This window comes from Scyliorhinus torazame, chromosome 2, assembly GCF_047496885.1.
Source record: "Scyliorhinus torazame isolate Kashiwa2021f chromosome 2, sScyTor2.1, whole genome shotgun sequence".
In the NCBI taxonomy this organism is placed as follows: domain Eukaryota; kingdom Metazoa; phylum Chordata; class Chondrichthyes; order Carcharhiniformes; family Scyliorhinidae; genus Scyliorhinus; species Scyliorhinus torazame.
The window spans coordinates 353,326,311-353,351,745 of NC_092708.1; the positions used below are offsets into that span (position 1 = coordinate 353,326,311).

The 25,435-nt window shown below is 42.6% G+C and overlaps 1 protein-coding gene and 1 non-coding gene across 3 annotated transcripts in view; both read left to right on the forward strand.

The window, feature by feature from the left end:
* The window catches only part of ttc8 (tetratricopeptide repeat domain 8), an 89,407-nt gene extending 73,492 nt beyond the window's left edge, over window positions 1–15,915 (forward strand). For both annotated transcript variants that reach the window (XM_072491556.1, XM_072491566.1), the window contains 8 exons: window positions 3,626–3,711; window positions 3,969–4,056; window positions 4,938–5,048; window positions 5,162–5,301; window positions 6,333–6,507; window positions 12,517–12,639; window positions 12,741–12,824; window positions 14,374–15,915. In XM_072491556.1, coding sequence (XP_072347657.1) covers window positions 3,626–3,711; window positions 3,969–4,056; window positions 4,938–5,048; window positions 5,162–5,301; window positions 6,333–6,507; window positions 12,517–12,639; window positions 12,741–12,824; window positions 14,374–14,490 — 924 coding nt within the window. In that variant the 3' untranslated portion in view covers window positions 14,491–15,915. The remainder of the gene's footprint in view (window positions 1–3,625; window positions 3,712–3,968; window positions 4,057–4,937; window positions 5,049–5,161; window positions 5,302–6,332; window positions 6,508–12,516; window positions 12,640–12,740; window positions 12,825–14,373) is intronic.
* On the forward strand, window positions 15,635–15,722 carry trnay-gua (transfer RNA tyrosine (anticodon GUA)). Its single transcript is given in 2 exon segments — window positions 15,635–15,671; window positions 15,687–15,722. It is a non-coding gene; the product is annotated as a tRNA-Tyr (tRNA).
* Window positions 15,916–25,435: the final 9,520 nt, after the last annotated feature.

Sequence of the window (25,435 nt, forward strand, 5' to 3'; positions counted from 1 at the left end):
TTTGGTGATGGGAATGCTTATTAGGAATTCCAGCCTAGTGTATTTGCACCTCTACAATTTTCGACATGTGTGATAGTGCAAATTTACAAAATCTACTAGGTTCCCATAAAAATCAAGTACTCGAGTCTATCAGAGCCACTTTAAGGTAGAACATTTATAGAAGATCCTAAAGAAATTCTAAATGTTCATGGAACGACCAGATTATTGTTTGTCCTTTCTTAATGTATGGCATTTGTTAATGTCCTTCAGGAGAGGAAAAATGCCATTCTTACCTGGACTGGCTCCAGATCCACAGCAACGTGATTGACTCTTACTCTGACACATTCTAACAAGCCACTCAGTTGTATCAAACTACTACAGCGGAAAGCACTGTGGGTGGACCTTCACCACATAGACAGCAGTGGTGGTTCAAGAAGGTGGCTCAACACCATCTGTTCAAGGGCAATTAGGAATGGGTAATTAACGCTGGTCTTGCCTGCAATGCTCACATCTTAAGAACAAATGTTTTAAAAATGCAAATGAACATATAAAATATAATACTGCAAGCTAGAGAGTATTATAATATGGAAACATGGAATAATATGCATTATATGACGATTGTTCCATCATACAAAATCTGAAGTATGCAACATTATTACATTTGTCACTTGTTAAACTCTTGGCATCACAATCTGATAAAAGCAGGTTCTGGAAATAAGCACATGGAAGATGATGAGAAGGAATTTATTTCCGTAAGTTGGATTTGAATAACTCACCGGCAGTTGATATAGGAACAGGAGTAGACCATTCAGCCCCTCCAGCCTGTTCTGCCATTCAGTTACATTATGGCTGATCTGTAGCACAACTGCATCTAGCCGCCATGATTCCATAACCTTTTAATAACACTTATTAAATAAAAATCTTCAGTCTGTTTTAAAATTTACAATTGACCTAAATTCACCAGCTTTTTGGAGGGGGAGATTTCCCTATTTCCACTACCCTTTCTTTGAAGGAGCACTTTCCAACATCACCCTTGAACAACCTAGCTCAAATTTTAAGCTGATGGTTCTTGTTCTGAACACTCCTACCAGAGGAAAATTATCCATTTATCCTGATGAATCCTTTAATCATCTTCAAACATTTCAATTAGATCACTTCTTACTTTTCTATATTCATTGGATTACAAGCCTACTATATAGAATGCACGGTAGCACAGTGGTTCGCACTGTTGCTTAACAGCGGCAGGGACGCAGCTTGGGTCACTGTCTGTGCGGAGTCTGTACTTTCTCCCCGTGTCTACGTGGGTTTCCTCCGGATGTTCCCGTTTCCTCCCACAAGTCCCGAATGACGTGCTTGTTCAGTGAATTGGACATTCTGAATTCTCCCTCAGTGTACCCAAAATGCATTTGCCTTCCTAACTGCCGACTGAACCTGCACGTTAACCTTAAGAGAATCTTGAACAAGGATTCCTAAGTCCCTTTGTACTTCTGATTTCCTAAGCATTTTCCATTTAGAAAATAGTCAATGCCTCCATTGTTCCTTACAAAGGGCATAACCTCACACTTTTCCACATTGTATTCCATCTGCCATTTCATTGTCGACTCTCCTAGCCTGCCCAAATCCTTCTGAGGCCCCCCTGCTTCCTCAATACTATCTGTCCCTCTGCATATCTTTGTATCATCTGCAAACTTAGCAATATTGCCCTCAGTTCCTTCTTCCAGATCATTAATGTATGTTGTGAAAAGTTGTGGTCCCAGCACCGACCCATAAGATACACCACTAGTCACGGTTGCCATCCTGAAAAAGACCCCTTCCTTCTGCCAGTCAGACAATCCTCTATCCATACCAGGATCTTACTCTTAACACCATGGGCTCGTAACTTATTTAACAGCCTCCTTTGCAGCACCTTGTCAAAGGCCTTCTGGAAATCTAAATAGATCACGTCCACTAGTTCTTTTTTGTCTAACTTCCTTGTTACCTCCTCAAAGAACTCTATTTGTCAGACATGACCTCCTCTTGACGAAGCCGTGCTGACTCAGTCCTATTTTATCATGCACTTCCAAGTACTCCGCAATCTCATCTTTAATAATAGACTCTAAGATCTTACCAATGACCAAAGTCAGGCTAACTGGCCTATAATTTCCCATCTTCCGCCTCCACAGACTCCTCTGCTATCTCCTTTAGAATCCTGGGGTGTAGTCCGTCCGGTCCAGGTGATTTATCCACACTCAGATCTTTTCAGTTTCCCCAGAACCTTATCCTTATTGATGACAACATAATATATTCCGCAAACAGTCTTACTCATTCTGTGTTCCACAATAACTAACACTGAGCTATTATAACTTCTCATTTTTGTGCTGGCAGTGATTTAAGAACAATTAAAAAGGTCAGTTAGCTCTTTTAAAACACTATGCACAATTTGTCCTAATATGCTTTGATCACTGGAGAATATTATTCATCGCCCACACTCCATAAATGATGCTTTGGTTTAACAGAGCGAAGGAAATGTTCCTTCAGGTGATACAAGTAAAGCCTCCCAATTGATTCCTTGAAGTACTCAGAATATTCCTCTCTTAATTATACCCATCAGCATCACTTTATAGTATTTTCGTATTCCTTGTTTTAAGTTGGGTTTTTTTGTAATTAGAATATTCATTCTTTAAAATCCACATTTATAATGGGAAACTGCCAGTGTAAATATTTCATGTTGTAATTACATCTTTCCACTACTGATAATCTGCAGCATTTTCCATTTATCATGGAAAGTTGACCGGAAGTGTGTACGGATGTAAGATTTTAAATAATATAGTTCAATAATATTAGATCAAACATCATCATAGAATTTACAGTGCAGAAGGAGGCTACTCGGCCCATCGAGTCTGCACCGGCCCTTACAAAGAGCACCCCACTCAAGCCCACGTATCTACCCTATCACCGTAAACCAGGAACCCCCACTTAACCTTTTTGGACACTAAGGGCAATTTAGCATGGCCAATCCACCTAACCAGCACATCTTTGGACTTGGGGAGGAAACCGGAGCACCCGGAGGAAACCCGCGCAGCCACTGAGAGAACGGGCAGACTCCGCACAGACAGTGACCCAGTCGGGAATCGAACCTGGGACCCTGGAGCTGTGAAGCAGCTGTGCTGACCACTATGCTATCGTGCTGCCCCCACTATGCTATCGTGCTGCCCTTTAAAGTGAGGAACTACCTTACTACTTGATACACTGCTTCAGTTACCCCTATTCTTTAACCCTGTTTCAACTGAAGATTACCATGAGCTGTTACTCACTGTACACAGTAGGGCAGCACGGCGACGCAGTGGTTAGCACTACTGCCTCACAGCGTCGAGGTCCCAGGTTCGATCCTGGCCCTGGATCACTGTCCGTGTGAAGTTTGCGCATTCTCCCTGTGTTTGCGTTGGTTTCGCGCCCACAACCCAAAGATGTGCAGGTTAGGTGGATTGGCCACGCTAAATTGACCCTTAATTGGAATTGGGTACTCTAAATTTATGTTTGGAAAACTCACTGTGCACAGCAGTATGGGGGATCAATCCGTGTTTGCTTATTTTTTTAAACTATTTTCCAATTATTAGCTCAGTAAAGATTTTCAATAAGAATTGAATGATTGTTTTTTTTCTAACAGGCTTTAGATTTGGCAGCCCTAGCTACTGAACATTCCCAGTTTAAAGACTGGTGGTGGAAGGTACAAATTGGAAAATGTTACTACAGGTAAATTGACTTAGTCTTCTCTAGTTAAACACAGATATAAATCTATGTGATTGCTGTGTTCACTATTTTGTATATTAATTATGTAATGGGGGAATCATTTAATTGCTACGGTGCATCCATCATTACATGAACATTTCTACAAAGTATTGTCATTTTGAATACAGGAAAGAGTAATGCAAAGCATGAAAAATGAAGGGATACTTTTAATGCATTCTACAATTTTTAAACTATATTGTCTGATTCTCTGTTCCTAAAAGATTGGGTTTGTATCGTGAAGCAGAAAAGCAGTTTAAATCTGCATTCAAACAACAGGAAATGGTTGACACAGTTCTTTACCTGGCAAAGGTAAGCAGCTGAATGATATATGTGCCTGGGCCTGTGCTGTAACAGGGCATTTAACATCGTCGGCTGTTAGTTAATTTTGCTGCTGCACCCTTCAGTTCAAAGTTAATTTTCCACAAATTTGCTGAAAGTGCAAGCTGACATTGACACAGTGAGGCAAACAAGACATCTCGGAGGTGAATGAACAGGGTAACCAACAGGGAGTCTGTCTCCTTAACCTGTCACATTTAACGATTGAAGCAGTGAGAAGGTGGATGAGTTAAAGAAAGTGAATTTAAAGCGAAATTATGTACAGAAAGGCAAATAAAGAGAGTGAAAGAAATATTGGATTGAGAGAGGGAGAAAAAAAGACTTAAGAAAAATCACTTTTAAGATGAGGCATTTACAATCTCTGGAAAAATTCAAAACCTGAAGGATTTAGACTCCACTGTTAATCAATGCCAGAAAGATTGATCAGCAACCATTAACACTTATACATCATTCAAGGGTAATTGTGTTACTAATTACTACATCTAAATATCTGCTGAGAGTTTAGTTTGTGTCTATGGTGCAAATACAACAACAGCATGACATTCAATGCATGTTGGTGGTGACACGGACATTGATATGCCATTTTGAAAAATTAATAATGGAATGATGCAACTCGGACAATGACCTTTCAATGTTCACTTTAATCTATATATCTTATCCCACGCCTGAAGTGTTTTTTAAACCATTTATGAATAAATAACTACAAGTGCCGTTTTCCCGCTAGTGACAGCACATTTTAGTCTCATGTGTTATTAAAAGTAGTTATTAGATCAATTCTAAAAAGATTAATGTACAAAAGAAGTTGCATAGAAATTCTTGTAACTGCTTAAATAGTTCTCAATTCATTTGAACAGGTTTATATTCGTTTAGACCAGCCATTGACAGCTTTAGGCCTTTTCAAGCAAGGACTGGATCGTTTCCCTGGGGAAGTTACACTGCTAACAGGAATAGCTCGTATATATGATGTACGTACTGCACATAACTTGTTTATTCTGTGTTAAGAATTTAGAAATCTTTCCAAAACATACTGCATTGACACTTTGTCTTAATTTTGACCTGTTATTCTTGAATTCAACAGGAAATGAACAACATTGTTTCAGCCACTGAATATTACAAGGACGTTTTAAAACAAGATAATACTAATGTAGAAGCCATTGCAAGCATAGGGAGTAATCATTTTTATACAGACCAGCCAGAAATTGCACTACGATTCTATAGGTGAGATCAGAAGATGTATAAAACCTACCTTGGCTACAGATTGTGACCAACAAACAACTTTAATAAAACAGCTAGAGTTAGGTTGGGGAGATTGATCCGATTTCCAACAGTGTTTGCTTTAGTGATACCTGCTTCTGATTGCATTGGCCTGGATTAATGAGTGATGATTACTTTGGATTCAAGCTTAGCTTTGGTGGAACCTGTGGCCTAATCTCAGAACCCACCATCTATGCAAAAGTTATCATAATTTGGAAAGAAAATACTAGAGTACAAATGATGGTATTGCTGAGATCAGAAACATGACTTCACCTGAACAGTAATCTGACAGAACAGATCATTGACCCCTTGTAGAACCTGCCCCCTTCATCCCTTTGATGTTACACTGGATTGACTTTAATTGTCCAGGGGGAGGGGGACACTGCAAAGTAAGCGCCATGGTTATCTGGGAACTGTAGCAGGGAGGTTCAGCAGAGTTTAATGGCCATGCCTGATTTAACATGCTGATTAACTCCTGTCCTGTCTGACACATCTAAGGACAGAATTTCTTTTTATTAAACCTGCCTCGCTGGGCCTCTCGGATTTGCATATTAAATCTGGCTGGGAATCTGCCGCTGCTCACCCACTCGAGCTTCAAGATAAAATGGCAGATTAGGCCCCTGATGATGCCAACAGATGTTTGCTCACAGGATGAGGGAAATAACTTTGCCTTGAGCTCTTTTGTACACTTCCTAGTGCCATGCCACAAGCAGGCTGACCAAATGGAAGTGCTGGCTCTCTCCAGGCAGATGTTAAAGTGGAAATGCAAAAAAATAGGAATTACAGACTATTTAGATATATGGCATGTTGTCATAAATTCTTCTCTTGAATGAATAAAACACAACCATACAGAATAAATAATGAAATTACAATGTAATGAATAACTATGAGTATCAATATCTAAAATGTTGGGCTTGTTACAGTTTTTATTTGGTGTGGAGAGAGTTCAAAGATTTTCTTTTTAAATACATTGAAAACAATTCTGTTCTCTTCAGACGACTTCTCCAAATGGGTGTCTATAATTGTCAGCTCTTCAACAACCTAGGGCTCTGCTGCTTTTATGCACAACAGTATGACATGACTCTGAGTTCATTTCAAAGAGCACTCTCACTGGCTGTGAATGATGAGGAAGTGGCTGATGTTTGGTACAATCTTGGCCATGTGGCAGTGGTACGTAATGACTTCATTACAGAAATTATTGTCATTTCTTGCTTTCCAGTTACATAGAACACGGAAACCGCTCACACTGCCTAGCCAGAACATGCTGCTCTTCATGCTTCACTCAAGCTGAATTGATAAACAAATGGGCTCATGAAAATGAGATCAAAATAGTGAAAGAATGTTTGTTTGTTTATAAAATATGATGGTGATAGATAATTAAAATATTTTAATTGGCAATTTGACAAATAATGAATAGTAATAGTTTGTTCTGTTTCAGATTAACAATATCCTTTTTGGTTTTTATCCTACACATAAATCATATTCAGAAGACTGCTTGATAACGTATTTACAGCAGCATTTAAATATTTGTTACCAAGGTCGTTACTGAAAGTGTAATACAGCCATGTTCTTGAAGATTTTCTGAATCATTTTGCATCATAACGCATCATAGCCTTTTTTTTTAAATAGATTGATTGCATACTGCTGAAATGCACTAATGATAATATTGACCTACAGGTCAATTGATTTTGTCAAGATGTCATTTAAGTTGGTTATCAATTTTCATAATATGTTGTAGTAATTGTTATATCCACTATTTAAAATCCCAGTCAGCATTGGTTGGGGGAAGTGACATGGGGAAGAGATCTGCAGTCCCTTGACTTTGCTGGCATTAAGCCTGGATGATTCTAACTCCTGGGCATCATTTTGATATAATTTCTTGGAGTAACTGCCTTCCTAATTGCATAGGAAATGGGACAGTGGGCTAGTTTTTGTGGTGAAATTTGCAGGATGCTGCCCAAGGCCCATTTAAATCATCAATGCACCTCTTAAAGTGGGGTTGCATTCCTTGCTGTCACATGCTAAATGGAATGAAATTAAAATCGCTTATTGTCACAAGTAGGCTTCAAATGAAGTTACTGTGAAAAGCCCCTAGTCACCACATTCCGACTCCTGTTCGGGGAGGCTGGTACAGGAATTGAACCATGCTGCTGGCCTGCCTTGGCCTGCTTTAGAAGCCAGCTCTTTAGACCTGTGCTAAACCAGCCGCAGTTACTGCTGCTCGACACAGAATTTCTGAAATGAGTTGAATAGCCAACCTGTGACTGTCAGATGTCTACCTGGAAAAAGTGGTGTAAGAGGTCTGGGAGGGAAAGGAGAGACAGATTGTGTCTAAACATCAGAAGAAACATCCCCAGACCCACCATAGCAGACCTGGACAGAGGTGGCTGAGAGGGTCAGGCCTCATCAACATAATCCTTAGGGCAGTGTTCTTCTAACTTTTTTTCCGGGAACCCTTTTTTACCAACCGGCCAACCTGCGCGACCCACCATTTTCTCTTACCTTGTTTGCTGCTGACAAAAAATGGAGGAAATGATTTTGGGTCCCTTTGGCCCTCGTACACGCTCCTCCAATGGAATCTGTTGGATGAAGGTGAAGCCTTCCGGTGTCGGAATGTATGGAGTCTCCATCTGTCCAAAGTACTGAATTTTTTTCCTGTAAATACCGAGCTTGTAAAAAAAAAATGAATAAAATAAATGAATACAATGAATAAACCCCCCCCCGAACTTGGAAAACAAAAAGCTGCGATCATCGGCGCACATGCGCATAGTTTTGCGCATGCGCGTCGATGATCAGGCACGCTTGTGCAGTGCAGCCGCATTTTTTGTACATGTTTGCGGCCGTTTTGAAGGCCGCTTGCAGCCGGCGTTATTAACAGCCGGCTGCTGCGGCTGTTGCGCGCAGATTTGCGCAATCTGGAGCGCCGCGACGGACGGCTCCTCGACCCTCCCGACACCCGCCCGCGACACACCCGCGGGTCGCACCCCCGAGTTTGACAATGCCTGCCTTAGGGTGTAGATCCAGTGAGGGAGAGTTTCACAAGTACAGCAAGTGAGCACACTCATCTGTTCACCCCTCTTCACAACATTTGCCGACACTCTTTTTAGCCTGTCTCCTATTTCTCTCTGCTACATTTTAACCTTCAGCATACAGTTAAAGGGCATTGTATAACTGAATATAAAAGCAAAATACTGCATATGTTGGAGTTTGAAACAAAAACAGAAAATGATGGAAAAATTCAGCACGTCCATCAGTATCCGTGGAGAGGAAAAATAGAGTTAACACATCGAGTCTGTATGACCCTTCTTCAGAGCTAAAGAGAGCGAGAATGTGTTGGATTATATACTGGGGGGGGTGGAGCATCTGAAACAGTAGAAGGCCAGTGATTGGTGGGAGCTAGGAGAGATTGCAACAAAAATGTATTGGTCACAAGGCAGAGAAAGCGTTAATGACAGGACAAGACACTAGTAGTTGCATAAAGGTAAGATATCTTGACGTTAATGGGTGAATAAAGGTCAGTGCTCAGTGAAAGCAAAACTCAAGAGCAAGTGACAGCTGGCCTGGTGGGGGAGGGGGTGATATTTGCATTGGGGCAAAAGATATTTGTGATATTTTTAAAAAGGTCAAGATTGAGGAGAAAGGCCACCGTCTAAGTTATTGAACTCTATGTTGCGCCCAGAGGGTTGTAATGTGCCTCACTGGAAGGTGAGGTGTTGCTCCTCCAGTTTGTGTTGGACTTTAGTGGAGTATTGCTGTAGGCCAAGGATGGGTATGTGGGCATGAGAGCACAACGCTGAGTTGAAATGGCAAGCAACAGGAAGGTTGCGGTCATGCTTGCAGACTGAGTGAAGATGTTCCGCAAAGCGGTCACCCAGTCCACGTTTAACCTCTCCAATGTAGAGGAGACCACATTGGGAGCAGCAAATATGGTCGACCAAATTGAAGGAGGCGCAAGTTATTGATTCACCTGAAAGGAGTTTTGGGGCCTTGAACGGCATTGTACAGCACCTTTCTTTCTCATCCTTTGTATTGTTCACGTGTTATCACACTTGTGTAACCAGCAATTCCTTCAGGATTCTTTCCTCACTTTATATTCCACACACATGCACTCAGCCACTGCACAAGTTACATCTCCACTCACATTTCCAACAAATGTCTTAGTGCATATCTTAGAACCTTAGTTAGGCCACACTTGGAGTATAGTGTTCAATTCTGGTCGCCACACTACCAGAAGGATGTGGAGGCTTTAGAGAGGGTGCAGAAGAGATTTACCAGAATGTTGCCTGGTATGGAGGGCATTAGCTATGAGGAGCAGTTGAATAAACTCGGTTTGTTCTCACTGGAACGAAGGAGGTTGAGGGGAGACCTGATAGAGGTCTACAAAATTATGAGGGGCATAGACAGAGTGGATAGTCAGAGGCTTTTCCCTAGGGTAGAGGGGTCAATTACTAGGGGGCATAGGTTTAAGGTGAGAGGGGCAAGGCTTAGAGTAGATGTACGAGGCAAGTTTTTTACGCAGAGGGTAGTGGGTGCCTGGAACTCGCTACCGGAGGAGGTGGTGGAAGCAGGGACGATAGTGACATTTAAGGGGCATCTTGACAAATACATGAATAGGATGGGAATAGAGGGATACGGACCCAGGAAGTGTAGAAGATTGTAGTTTAGTCGGGCAGCATGGTTGGCACGGGCTTGGAGGGCCGAAGGGCCTGTTTCTGTGCTGTACATTTCTTTGTTCTTTGCATGAGTTGCAAAAAGTTGGTTTACAGGTGCAAGAGGTGATTAAGAAGGCGAATGGAGTTTTGTCGTTCATTGCTAGAGGGATGGAATTTAAGACTGGGGAGGTTATGCTGCAACTCTATAAGATGTTAGTGAGGCCACACCTGGAGTATTGTGTTCAGCTTTGGTCTCCTTACCTGTGAAAGGATGTATTGGCGCTGGAAGGTGTGCAGAGGAGATTCACTAAGTTAACCTGAGAGTTGAGTGGGTTGGATTACAAGGAGAGGTTGAGTAGACTGGGACTGTACTCGGAATTTAGAAAGATGCGGGGGATCTTATAGAAACATATAAAATTATGAAGGGAATAGATAAGATAGATGCGGGCAGGTTGTTTCCACTGGCAGGTGAAAGCTGAACTAGGGGGCATAGCCTCAAAATAAGGGGAAGTAGATTTAGGACTGAGCTTAGGAGGAACTTCTTCACCAAAAGAGTTGTGAATTTATGAAATTCCCTACCCAGTGAAGCAGTTGAGGCTCCTTCATTAAATGTCGGGCAGCATGGTTGGCACGGGCTTGGAGGGCCGAAGGGCCTGTTTCTGTGCTGTACATTTCTTTGTTCTTTGCATGAGTTGCAAAAAGTTGGTTTACAGGTGCAAGAGGTGATTAAGAAGGCGAATGGAGTTTTGTCGTTCATTGCTAGAGGGATGGAATTTAAGACTGGGGAGGTTATGCTGCAACTCTATAAGATGTTAGTGAGGCCACACCTGGAGTATTGTGTTCAGCTTTGGTCTCCTTACCTGTGAAAGGATGTATTGGCGCTGGAAGGTGTGCAGAGGAGATTCACTAAGTTAACCTGAGAGTTGAGTGGGTTGGATTACAAGGAGAGGTTGAGTAGACTAGGACTGTACTCGGAATTTAGAAAGATGTGGGGGATCTTATAGAAACATATAAAATTATGAAGGGAATAGATAAGATAGATGCGGGCAGGTTGTTTCCACTGGCAGGTGAAAGCTGAACTAGGGGGCATAGCCTCAAAATAAGGGGAAGTAGATTTAGGACTGAGCTTAGGAGGAACTTCTTCACCAAAAGAGTTGTGAATTTATGAAATTCCCTACCCAGTGAAGCAGTTGAGGCTCCTTCATTAAATGTTTTCAAGATAAAGATAGATAGTTTTTTTTCAGAATAAAGGGATTGAGGATTATGGTGTTTGGGCCGGAAAGTGGAGCTGAGTCCACAAAAGATCAGCCATGATCTCATTAAATGGCGGAGCAGGCTCGAAGGACCAGATGGCCTACTCCTGCTCCTAGTTCTTATGTTCCTATGTAATTGTCACCCTGTTTTCTTCAGGACAAAATAATACAATCTAATACTGAGGATCAACATGTAATAATGTACCTTTCAAACAAATGGAGCATAAAGTCCTGAAGATCAGAGCCAAAACAAAATCATTAGCATCAGGGAAGGCAGGAGATACTTGAACAGAGCCCCTGCATTTGGCTTGAAAGACTGGGCTAAATTATGCCCACCAGCTAAAAAATCAGGGCGAGTCCGCCAACGGGAACACCAATTGGCCCATAACTAATTGACAGCTGGTTGACTGTTAATGTAGACTGGAGGCAACGTTTCTGCCCCTCTGATAGGAAGTCCCTTCTTGGAGAGCTGCCAGGCCATCAGAGGCCTCCAACCATCCAGAACTTCGGGGCAGAGATGTTCAACATTGGATTGAAATTTGTGTCTATTTTTGGGAATTTCACCGAACATGATGTCACTCAGAAGGCCAACGTTTATTGCTCTTGAAATAGTGGTGGTGAGCTGCCTCCTTAGTATAGCTGAGTGGCTTGTAATGCCAGTTCAGAGGGCAGTTTTAGCCAACCACATTGTTGTCGGTCTGGAGTCACATAGGCCAAACCAAGTAAGGACGGCAGATTTCCTTCCCTAAAAGATCATCAATGAACTAGTTGGGTTTTTACCGCAATCCAATAATTTCATGATCATCATTACCGATGCTAGATTTTTATTCCGGATTTATTTAATTAATTCTATTGTAGTACGAGAGGGTATTTATAGCAAAGCAAGCTATTTGGCCCAACATTTTTTTTAAATATAAATTTAGAGTACCAATTCATTTTTTCCAATTAAGGGACAATTTTAGTGTGGCCAATCCACCTACCCTGCACATCATTGGTCTGTGGGGGCAAAAGCCAGAGCCAGGATCGAACCTGGGACCTCGGCGCCGTGAGGCAGCAGTGCTAACCACTATGCCACCGTGCTGCCCTTATTTGGCCCAACATGTCTATGTTGGATTTACACTACAAGCAATAATAAATTCCTATACATTTTCTTAAACCACTAATGAAGTATTTAGTGATCTGGAGTTCCAGATTGGTTTGGAAGATAAATAAGGTATGCATTGGTCTTTCTTTGTGTGTTATTTGTGACTGGACATCATATTGCTTGTTTTTAGGGAATAGGAGATATGAATTTGGCCCACCAGTGCTTTAAACTGGCTCTAGCCAACAACAATGGTCATGCAGAAGCTTATAACAATTTAGCCGTCCTGGAGATGCGCAAAGGCCACCATGAACAGGTGAGCAGCCAGAGTTATAATATCATGTACGTAGGAGACAATAATTTAGAAATAGACTATTACTTCATTCCATGTATCTAATTTTCGGTTCATGATTTCAGGCCCGGGGATTTCTGCAGACGGCTGCGGCACTGGCTCCTCATATGTATGAACCACATTATAACTTTGCCGCCCTTTCAGATAAGGTAATCAATATTTTTAAAACTTGATCTAGAGACTTAAATACCAGTTTTACAATATTTTGTTCTCAGCTGACAGTCTTGCCATCAGGAGTGTACATTTGTAAAATACCTAACTCACTGATCTCAACCAGGGCCTTGTAGGGGCACAGCCATTGGCCACAAGACCCCCAAATTATGAAGGAATCAAATCCCCCCCATGCGAACAGCTTCTGCGTGTAGACATTTAGATGACGTTTGGGTTGGGCTCAACCATGATGCCAATTCATGTTTACATTTCTCTGTGACACCTTTGGGAAAGTGGCTGTTGTCTGTAAAACTTGAGACACTTCAATTGGTTTATTATTCAGACGGTTTACCCAGCTGCCCTTATTTGCGAGATGAACAAAGGACACATACAAGTTTATAATTCAAACACAGTAAAAGCAGTTATTCCCTTTCAATTAACCCAACTACAATAATATACTACCTGTTCTGATGAACTCATTTGTGCTGCGAGTCCAATTTTGAGTCTTGGTTGTCTCAGGGCCTCCGTTAGCAAAGGTGGATCTCACACGCTGCTTCCTTCCATCCTCTGGTCCGCCGTTGAATCTTCTCTGTTGCCTCTGCACCGAGTCTTCGCTGAGGAGGATCCTGGTGGTTGATTCTGATACCCCTCTTTGTGCCTTTCCAGAAAATTCTCTGGTCCTCAGCCAATGAGGTCTCAGGGCAGGGGTCGCCAATTGCAACTCTGCAGGGCACCAGGGACCCATCCCTGGGTTCCAGATATATTGTCTGCACATAACCTTACTCCATATATGGTAACGGAGGGAAATCTGGGTGCCAGAAAGTGTAGCTTCTTCTGCACAATCCACAACAATCGATCCATTTGAATGGGACCGATTTATCTCCAGATGTCACAGCCCAGACTTGTCCCACTGTTTGTCTCTGCTCAGTGTACTCGAACCTAGCTGTTCAAATTCCCATCAGGCCTGCCTTTAGGCAGACTGTGGCTGTGATTTAAAAATGCCCAATTCTTAATTTAAAGTGTCCAACTATATATCGGGCCTAAAATCCAGGCTGTTGTCCATTTTACCACAGAGCCAACAGGCTGTAATAAGTATACCTAAGCATGAGTCAACACTTTAGGCATGGAGAACATTGGAAGAATAAAACTTGTAGTCTCCAAAGATGGTCAAATGGGATTTTTGGAGTTTTGTTATGTTCTTTTATTCTAAACCAGAAAGTCAAGTAACAGCTTTTGGATTTTAAATAGTTTTGTTTTAATTTTATTGCCTGTCTTCTGTTCTTATTTCACTTGTACCTATATCCTTTTAATCCAATGTTATTAGTAATACATGGTGAAAATTCTTTCATGAGGAGACTGCATGACAGACACTAAATGTTGGTTATTGATGATCTAAAAATGCAGAGTTAACAGAGTTAACCCTTGACAAATTATTTAGAAAGTAAAGTAAGACTAGAATATTTGCTGGTACCCACTATTGAACATTTACAACGTGTGGTACCTTGATGGATGATCTACATTACGGCTACATCTGTTTGTCTCTTGCAGGTTGGAGACCTTCAGAGCAGTTATATAGCTGCGCAGAAATCAGCAGCTGCATTTCCAGAACATGTTGACACTCAGCAATTAATCAAGCAACTGCAACAACACTTTGCCATGCTTTAACTGTCATCATTACGTAATGATCTTGGGATGGTGTATTCTTTGTTTTTAAAGGAGAGATGTTACATAATTTAAATATTGCATGTTGTGACAGTATAATTGTTAATTTAGTGATTTTATCTTCTACCTCCGATACTCTGAGACATAGGGCTGAACATTCGCTTTGGAGGTGGGAATCGAGTATCTGGACTGTTTATGTGTTCCAAACCCACACCGAAGTGAAAGCCGCCACCCTTTAGGATTTTGACTGAGGCACTCCCTTCATTGTCATGGAAACAGGGCTCCCTGTCCAATTAAAGATGGTGTTCCGGGTCTCAAAGCTGGAGGACAAATCAGGAGCTTTCCAGCTTGAGAGCAGAAGAAGGTAACTGAGAGGGCGGTTCAACACTGAGGCATCCTCCAACATAGTTTTTTTATATCATAAAAAAGGCAGCCAGACCACCCTGGGGTGGCCTGGCTGAATCTCTCAACCTGATGGTCTACATCCAGGCAAACGGAGAAGGCTGTAGGCTTGCCTGGACTGCTGGAAAACTGACCAGCTGCTGGGGACCCAATGCCAGACAGTTAAATGGCCCGTGTTGCATCGGGAAACTAGAGACTGACTGGAAAATCCCAGGGCACTGAGCCCATCTCCCCCTAAAATGCCAGCGCCAGGAACGGAGTCGAGAAATCAGCATTTGGCTGGTGCCAGAATTTTCACGCCCAATCTGCCTCTATTTCTGACCTCCGTGCGGCCTGAAAATTCAGTCACCAGTGTTTTATATAGGAAAGCTCTACGGCTAGATTAATGGAGCTGCTCAAACTATCCTGAGTTCACTCGATGTGTATGTGAATTGGTGCCAGACTTCCTCCATGGAATTGTTCAGCACCAGCATCTGATTTCGATGGGTTGTACTATACAATAAATTTTGAAAGTCTGATCCTGTGTGACAGATTCTACCTGTTACAGGGACAGAGTAGTAAGCTTCTTAATACATCTGCCATAACCTGCTGACAGGATGGTCATAGGGCCAGTTGATTAAGAGTGATCTGAATGTAGATTATAAAATTATAAATAGATTTTAGTATTCTGAAAACTCAAGAATTTGTGAAGCAACAAGGAAGCAACTGTTTAATTGACGTTTATATATTCACATTATAGACTTCTCCTTCGATAGCTCAGCTGGTAGAGCGGAGGACTGTAGATGATTAAAATTGACATCCTTAGGTCGCTGGTTCAATTCCAGCTCGAAGGAAGCCTACATTTCACCAAACATCATACCAAGCACAACAAAACATATGACACCCATATATTCACATTATAAAGTATCTATTTATAGTCCAAAAAGTAAAAATGTGTGAAGGTTTTTCAACCTGTTTTGTAAAGGAAGTTGTACAGTAATCAGCAAATTAAAAACAGTCAATAGGATTTGGCTTGCATCAATTGTTTTTACCTTGTCAGAAGTAATATTACTGCAGATGGCTGTTGCTGCAATGTTTTCGTTTACACACAAAATAATTTATAAAGCTCCTTTCATGCCCACCTACAGAACTACCCAAAATGCTTCACAGGCAGTGGATTACTCTTGAAGTGTGGTTAATTTTCTTATCGAGATAAATACAGCAGACAATTTAACCCCAACTACATCTGAAAAGCAATAAATAATATAAATTACTAGATTAGGATCATTTGTGACTCTCCCCTATTTTGGCTATTTATTCAAACATCATGTTTTGACAATATTTTTATTAAGAAAAATTTTCATTAGAACACAATAACACATAACCAATACAACTCCAAACTTACCCACCCTACCAACCTCACCACCCCCTACCAACCTCACCAACCCCCCAACACAAAAGCAGAACTTAAACAGCATCCCCCCCCCCCCCCCCCCCCAACACCTGACTATGACTAGCTTCTTGAAATAGAAAATGAATGGCTGCCACCTAGAGTAGAACTCTTCTACCAACCCCCTCATGATGTACTTGATCTTCTTGAAGTACAAAAGCTCCATAAGGTCGCTCAACCAGGACAAGGCACTGGGCTGAACCGTATTCCTTCATCCAAGCAAAACTCTCCTCCGGGCTATCAGCGAGGCGAGGGCATCCACCTTCACCCCTGTCTGCAGCTCTGGGGTGTCCGAGACCCAGAACACGGCCACCAGCTCAACCCCAAAAATCCTTGACATAGTGTTGCAGAAGGAGACCCAGAAACTTACAAATTTAGGCCATGACCAGAACATGTGCTTATGGTTCTCTGGCCCTCAAGAACATAGCTCACACCGGTCCTCCACCCCTGGCAAAGACCCACTCATCCGTGTCCCAGTCAGATGTGCTCTAAGTACCATCTTGAACTGAATCAAACTGACCCTTGTGCGTGAGGAGGTGGAGTTGACCTGTGAAAGCCTCACTCCATAAGCCCCGCCATCATAAACTGGGTCCAACTCCACCTCCCAACTCCTTTCTTGCCTCATGCAACAGAGCCTGCTCCATGAACAAGATCCACCCATAAATATCCCAACTCGGTCATCGAAAGTACCCTATTTAAAAGAGAGGACGGGTGCCAGGGGACAAGAAGGAATCGCCTTGCGCAAAAAGTCGTGGACCTAAAAATACCTCTAACCTCTATGTTGAGCAGAATTCTCCATTCAGCGATGGCAGAATCGTGGAATAGATCGGGCATGGAATTTGCCGTCAGCCGAAAATAGAGATTGGTACCGGGCACTGTAGTGATCTCTGTATGTGCATGTACATAAGGGGTTAATGTGTAATCAGTAGCACCACATGATCGCTAGAGGGCCGGACCAACAGGGGTATAAAAAGCAACCACATTGTGCCTCTCCCTCTCTCTTGGATGCACTGTGACCAGGGCAGTATCAGATTAGTTCAGATGGCTAGCGGAGTTGCGTATAGTTACTGTAGTTAGATCTTGTTAACCTTATCACTAGTATCAAAGTTAAAGTAAAGAACTCATGCAATTATTGTTATAGTTACTCAATAAACCTTTTGTTACTACTGGACAAGTTCGAGTCTTCTTCATCGACATTCAGAAGACCTCATCATTAACCAAGGATTGAGTTAACCTACCACACAGGTAACAAAACAGGCACCAAAAAGAATGCCATACTCCAGTCCCTTGACAGCGGCGTGAATGCGTTCTATGCTGCATGCTGGCATAGGCAAGCAAATTGCCCAGTAAAGGCCATTGGCATATCATTAACGGGCCGGGCCCAGCATTTTCCGGGCCTTCCGCGATGCTCCGCCTCTGCCAGGAGAAATTACTGACAGGGAGGTTCACTTGTGGTATTTAAAATCAAGAAACCGACACCGTGTCTGCTGAGGACGCGGGAGGGGTTACAAACCGTTTCTAACATCGCTATAGTGTGCTGACAATTGTGCCGCTGGCCAGGGGGCTTCTGCCAGGGCAGGGAGGAGTAGCGGGGGGGAGGCTAGTGGGTGGACCGCTATTACCGCTTGTACAAGGCAGCCAAGTGGCTATGCACTGGGAATTTAGCGCCATGGGTCGTATGGACGCCCCCCTCCCCCAGGCCACTCCCCTAGATATCCTCTGGCCGCAGCCAGTCCAACAACTGGATGGCCATGCTGCAGTGCCATCATCTTGACTGGGAAGAGGGTCAGCATGCATTGGAATTACGCGAGTTCTACATGGCGGCGGTGCTAGCCCATTAACAGGACCTGAATCGCTCCGGGATTGGCACCGCTTTCGTCTACGTAGAACATTCATGATTCAGTCCCGGCGTCAGAACTTAGTCTCTCAAACGGAGAAATGCACCCATTATTCTTCGGGAGTTGGAACTTATCCCACATCTCAAAACCAGCAAAATCCCCCTCTACAAACAGAGCCTCAAACCTCTCCGGCCCCTCTCTCCCCCACTGGCTGGCACAAAGAGATGATTTCTGCAGATTGGGGCTAACATCAACATGGAGACCAGTTTAAAATGTTGCCTGAACTGCCTCCAAATCCTCAGAGTGGCCACCATTACCGGACTTGAAATAAATGTTACTGGGGAAACAGAAGTGGAGCCTTGGCCAAGGCCCTCAAACAAGCCCATGTACAAGAGCTCGACCCCCATCTGCACCCATATGGAGTCCGGATCCTTAACTCACCCCCCGTACCTTTTCAATGTTCGCAGCCCAAAATAACAGAATCGGCAGTGCTAGGTCCCCGACTATCTCTCCCTCTGCAGAAACGTCTTACAAATCCATGGGGGCCATCATCGTTTTTAATTGATTCTTCATCTAATCTTAGTGACTGGTCTATTTTTACTACATTATCTATTTTTCAAGTCATATTTTACTATTTCTGGATATGTTTTATGTCTATGTTGCTGTTTTTTTGTTCATCAAGTATTACATTTTGTGTGTTACATTGCCTAATATACATCAATCTGAAGCAAATTATTAACTGCCTTTCCCCATTTCAGTGCTCTGCCTATTTGGATTATGAATGCACATTTACAAAGCACATTATGTCCTGCATCCAGGTCATTTATTTAAGAAACAACAGAGATCCAAGCATTGACCTCCCTGTGGTATCTCCCTCAACACCTTATCACTGTCTGACATGCCTATCGTGCACATGGAGTGTGGCTCATTTGGTAGCACTGTTGCCTCTGAGTCACAATGTTCCAGGTTCATGTCCTACTCCAGGGCCTGAGCGAGAAAACAAGGCCGACACGACAGCACTCAGGGAGTACTGCCTTGTTGGGGATTTTGTTTTCTGGATGAGATGTTAAACTGAGATCCTATTTGCCTGGTCAGGTGGATGGCATTATTTTGAAGGAAAAGGGAATTATTCCTGGCGTCCTAGCCAATATCTCCCTCCATCAACATCTCAAAAACAGATGTGTCTGATCATTGCTGTTTGTAGCGGTTTTCTGTATGAAAATTGGCTGTCATGTTTCCTACGTTACAACAGTGACTTCAGTTCAAAATACTTCGTTGTGAGTAAAAAGAGCCTTGTATCGTCCACTGGTTGTGAAAGGTGCTAAATAAATGCAAGTCGTCTTCTGAGTAGAGGAAACGAGCTTGCATTTGTATAGCATCTTTCATGTCCTCAAGATGCCCCAGGGCGCATCATAGCAGTGAAGTACATTTGAACATTTTTATAAGTAAGTAAGCCAAATAATTTGTGCTAAACAAGATCCCACAAACAGTAATATGAGAAATAAGCAGCAAATCTCTTTGTGATGTTTGGTGAAGTATAAATGTTTACCTGCAATGGGAGAACACCCTTGCTAATCTTTAAATATTGGCATGAGATTTTTTTTTCATATTCGCCTGAGAGGGCAGGTGGCATCTCAGTTGAACATCTCATCTGAAAGGCGACATCCCTGGCAGTGCAGCGCTCTCCATACTTCACTGAAGTGCCAACCTAGATTATGTGCTCAAGTCTCCGGAGTGAGGTGTGAGAATGGAGTGAGGTATCGCCACTGAGCCATGGCTGGCATGGAGTTCTCTGCTTCCCATCTTACATGCAGACTCTTATCGGGTCCTGTGTTCACAAGTAGATAGATCTTCCCCCCGATGTATCTGTGGAATCAGCATTGTCCAGGCTAATTTGGAGAGGTAAAAAAGGAGCAAGACCTTCCAAATGTGGCATTTTTAAATTATGTATGAAATCATAGAGCATCCATTTTTTTATATATTTACACTGACAAAATAATAATAATCTTTATTAGTGTCACATGTAGGCTTACATTCACACTGCAATGAAATCACTGTGAAAATCCCCCAGTCGCCACATCTGCCGCCTGTTCGGGTGCACAGAGGGAGAATTCAGAATGGCCAATTCACCTAACAAGCATGTTTTTCGGGACATGGGGAGGAAACCGGAGCATCCGGAGGAAACCCACACAGACACGGGTAGAACGTGCAGACTCCGCACAGACAGTGATCCAAGCTGGGAAATGAACCCGGGTCCCTGGTGTTGTGAAGCAACAGTGCTAACCACTGTGCTACCGTGCCGCCCATTAAAATATTGAATTTTAAATAAAATATTAAAACAAAATATTAAAATTAAAATATGCTAAACTCCAGCAATATTGAGCACAAAAATAGTAATCATATTTGACAATGTATTCACATGATATTGTGCTGTCCATTATTTTAACAGAGATTTATTTTAAATGCATTCTCATCTCAGATATAATAGCAAATGTCAATTTTATTTCTTCTCTGTATTATCTCACAAGGTTTAAATTGTATGCACCCGTCTGGAACACAAAATAGCAAATACATGTAACTTAGGCGAAGAGTGGAACCAGCAGCTAAACCTTATAGAATGACATATGTAATACATCCTTATAATACATTTCATGTTTCATGTGTCCCAAGGGGAGTTATATTGGACTCGCAACAGTAACTGTTTCTCTCCCCAGATGTTGTCAGACCTGCTGAATTTTTCCTGCACTTTGTTTTTATTTCAGATTTCCAACATCCGCAGTATTTTTACTCACTGGGGAAGGAGGGAACTGTTCCGATGGGATGGTATTCATGCTGGAGCCAGAATCCTGGTGAATTGCATAAGTAGGGCTGCAGATAGGACTTTAAACTAAATAGTGGGGGGGGGGGGGGGGGGGGTTCGGTTGTATGGAAAATTAGAAAATCAAAGTTAAAGGAGAAGGTAGGAGTGCAGGTTAATGATGTGGACTTTAAAGTAGTTAAAAGGGGGTGAGGGCTCAGTAGAGGTTAATAAAGTTTCCAGAATATGGTAGCCATCACAAAGGAGAAAGTGCTAGAGAAACTAAGAGGTCTAAAAATTGATAAATCTCTGGGCCCAGATGGGCTACATCCTAGAGTTCTAAAGGAGATAGCTGAAAAAATAGTGGAGGCATTAGTTATGATCTTTCAAAAGTCACTGGAGCCAGGGAAAGTCCCAGAGGATTGGAAAATCGCTGTTGTAACCCCCCTGTTCAAGAAGGGAACAAGGAAAAAGATGGAAAATTATAGGCCAATTAGCCTAACCTCGGTTGTTGGCAAGATTCTAGAATCCATTGTTAAGGATGAGATTTCTAAATTCTTGGAAGTGCAGGGTCGGATTAGGACAAGTCAGCATGGATTTAGTAAGGGGAGGTCGTGCCTGACAAACGTGTTGGAGTTCTTTGAAGAAATAACAAATAGGTTAGACCAAGGAGAGCCAATGGATGTTATCTATCTTGACTTCCAAAAGGCCTTTGATAAGGTGCCTCACGGGAGACTGCTGAGTAAAATAAGGGCCCATGGTATTCGAGGCAAGGTACTAACATGGATTGACGATTGGCTGTCAGACAGAAGGCAGAGAGTTGGGATAAAAGGTTCTTTTTCGGAATGGCAACCGGTGGCGAGTGGTGTCCCGCAGGGTTCAGTGTTGGGGCCACAGCTGTTCTCTTTATATATTAACGATCTAGATGACGGGACTGAGGGCATTCTGGCTAGGTTTGCCGATGATACAAAGATAGGTGGAGGGGCAGGTAGTATGGAGGAGGTGGGGAGGCTGCAGAAAGATTTAGACAGTTTAGGAGAGTGGTCCAAGAAATGGCTGATGAAATTCAACGTGGGCAAGTGCGAGGTCTTGCACTTTGGAAAAAAGAATAGAGGCGTGGACTATTTTCTAAACGGTGACAAAATTCATAATGCTGAAGTGCAAAGGGACTTGGGAGTCCTAGTCCAGGATTCTCTAAAGGTAAACTTGCAGGTTGAGTCCGTAATTAAGAAAGCAAATGCAATGTTGTCATTCATCTCAAGAGGCTTGGAATATAAAAGCAGGGATGTACTTCTGAAGCTTTATAAAGCATTAGTTAGGCCCCATTTAGAATACTGTGAGCAATTTTAGGCCCCACACCTCAGGAAGGACATACTGGCACTGGAGCGGGTCCAGCGGAGATTCACATGGATGATCCCAGGAATGGTAGGCCTAACATATGATGAACGTCTGAGGATCCTGGGATTATATTCATTGGAGTTTAGGAGGTTGAGGGGAGATCTAATAGAAACTTACAAGATAATGAATGGCTTAGATAGGGTGGATGTAGGGAAGTTGTTTCCATTAGCAGGGGAGACTAGGACCCGGGGGCACAGCCTTAGAATAAAAGGGAGTCACTTTAGAACAGAAATGAGGAGAAATTTCTTCAGCCAGAGAGTGGTGGGTCTGTGGAATTCATTGCCACAGAGGGCGGTGGAGGCCGGGACGTTGAGTGTCTTTAAGACAGAAGTTGATAAATTCTTGATTTCTCGAGGAATTAAGGGCTATGGAGAGAGAGCAGGTAAATGGAGTTGAAATCAGCCATGATTGAATGGTGGAGTGGACTCGATGGGCCGAATGGCCTTACTTCCACTCCTATATCTTATGGTAACTAGTTACAGATCATATGGGAAGTAGCAGGAATCTAACTTCAGGCTTGGCAGATAAGGGGGACAACTATGAGAAGGGGGACGGTCAACACAGGACTGAAGGTGTTGTACCTAAATGCGTGCAGTATACAAAACAAGGTAAATGAGCTTGTTGCGCACATTGAAATTGGCGGATACAATGTTGTGGGCATCACAGAGACGTGGCTGCAAGTGGATCAGGGCTGCGATCTAATTATCCAAGGACATGTGTCCTATCAAAAGGACAGGCAGATGGACAGAGGGGCGAGGTTGCCTTGTTCGTAAGAAATGAAATTAAATCGACAGCAAGAAGCAATGTAGGGTCGGAAGGCATAGAATCTGTGTGGGTAGAGTTGAGGAATTGCTAATGAAAAAATACCCTGATGTGAGTACAGACCCTCTTGGAGTAGTCAGGTTGTGGGGCAGAAAATACATCAGGAGATAGAAAAGGCATAAGAAAGACAATATTACAATAATCATAGGAAACTTCTAATATACAGCTGGACTGGGAAAATCAGGTTGGTAGCAGATCTCAAAAAAAGGAATTTGTGACTGTCTACAAGATGGTTCTTTAGAACAGCTTGTGGTAGAGCCCACTAAAGCAGTGTTTTTAAAACCTTTTTTTCTGGAACCCACTTTTACCAATCAGCCGACCTTCAGGACCCATGCCAGCTGACCTTCACAACATACCATTTCACTTATCTTTAATGCGACAGGTGAGCCTGATTGGTTCTCATGATCGCACACCAATCGGGTTCACATGAGGAGAGGGCAATGCGCATATCAGGTACAGCGTTCAGCCGGTTCCTTTGTGCTGTCTTCATCTTTGTGAAGACGGAAAATCCAATCTCACACATGTAGGTCGTTGTGAAGGGCAATGGCAATAGCAACAAAATGCTTGTTTTACTCAGCACTGGATACTCCTTGGAGACACTACTACAGAATGCTGAGACTCTTGTAAACTTGTGTGTTTTTAATGTGCTGTCATAGGTGAGGCGCAGAAGTTCAGTCTCTTCATTTGGAGTCAGCTGTAAGTTAATAATTGTCTCTGGGGCCTCAAACTCAAAAGGATTTTTCACCTACCTATTTTCTTCAAAATCTGAAACTTCTCCTCTGGAAAGTAGCACCAAAACTGTTGATCAGAACAGCCAGATGCAATTGAATAAGGCTTGCCAGTCTACGGAGTTCCTTTACTAACATTGTTTTCTTCAATGTGTCCTAGCAGTGTGGGGAACATGTTGTAGTTTTGGCTTTGTACTCACCCTTGCCAAACTTTCAATGGCTTTTGGAAAGCATCTATTTCATATAATTGTAGAATTTACAGTGCAGAAGGAGGCCATTTGGCCCATCGAGTCTGCATCGGCCCTTGGAAAGAGTACCCTAGTTAAGCCCACAACTCCCCCCTATCCCCGTAACCCACAGAGCTGAAAGCAATCATCATTCTTCCCTTACTATTTGAGGTTCAGTTCTTTTAGAATTTTAAAGATGTCTGCAAGGTAAGCTATGCTTAGCATCATACTCTCATTTGCCAGTACTTCCCTGCATATAACACACATGAGCTTTGCATTAGCAAAATTAACAAAGCCTTGCCTCAAGAAATCACCTTTATACTGCCTTGTTCCCGATTTCAGTTTCTTCTTAGTAGGACCACAACTATTCCCGATATACATTAACCATCTGGAAGAGGGAACTGAGGGCATTGTTGCTAAGTTTTGCAGATGATACAAAGATATACAGAGAGACAAGTAGCTTTCAGGAAGCAGGGGGGCTGCAGAAGGACGTAGACAGGCTAAGAGAGTCGGCAAAGAAGTGGCAGATGGAATATAATGTGGGAAAGTGAGAGGTTATGCACTTTGGTAGGAAGAATAGAGGCATAGATATTTCCTAAATGGGGAAAGGCTTCGGAAATTTCAAGCACAAAGGGACATAGAAATCCTAGTTCAGAATTTTCTTAAGGTTAACATGCAGTTTCAGTTGGCAGTTAGGAAGGCAAATGCAATGTTAGCATTCATTTTGAGACTCGATGGGCTGAATGGCCTAATTCTGCTCCTATATCTTATGGTCTTATGTTTCTTATATCTCAGTTACAGTGCTGCTTAATTGGTAACATCACAAAAGCAAACTAAAATATGCCCCATTCAGGATGCTGTAGGTCAACACATTTTGCTGCGAAACTGTTCAGTTGCTTCAAACATGCTCTGCTCAGAATGCTTCAGTAGCCTCCAAGATTGCAAACTAAAGGTAACTTTTCCCCTAAAAACATCAAGAAGACTTTCCTGTGGCTCAGGAGTTTTCCAGCAACTCCACATGCCCATATATAACATAACTCCAATTTATTTGTCAATGCTGAAGAGTGCTTTTGATCATAAGGAATGCGAGGAGGAGCTCAGTAAGGTCATGGCTTATCTGGTTGGTGCCTGAATTCCATTTCCCTGACTGCTTCCTATAAACCTAGACTCCCCTGTTGATCAAAAATCTATCTACCTCAGCCTTGAATCTATTCAATGACCCAGCCTTCACTGCTCTCCGAGGAAGAGAATTCTAAAAACTAATAGAAACATGGAAAATAGGAGCAGGAGACCATTCGGCCCTTCGA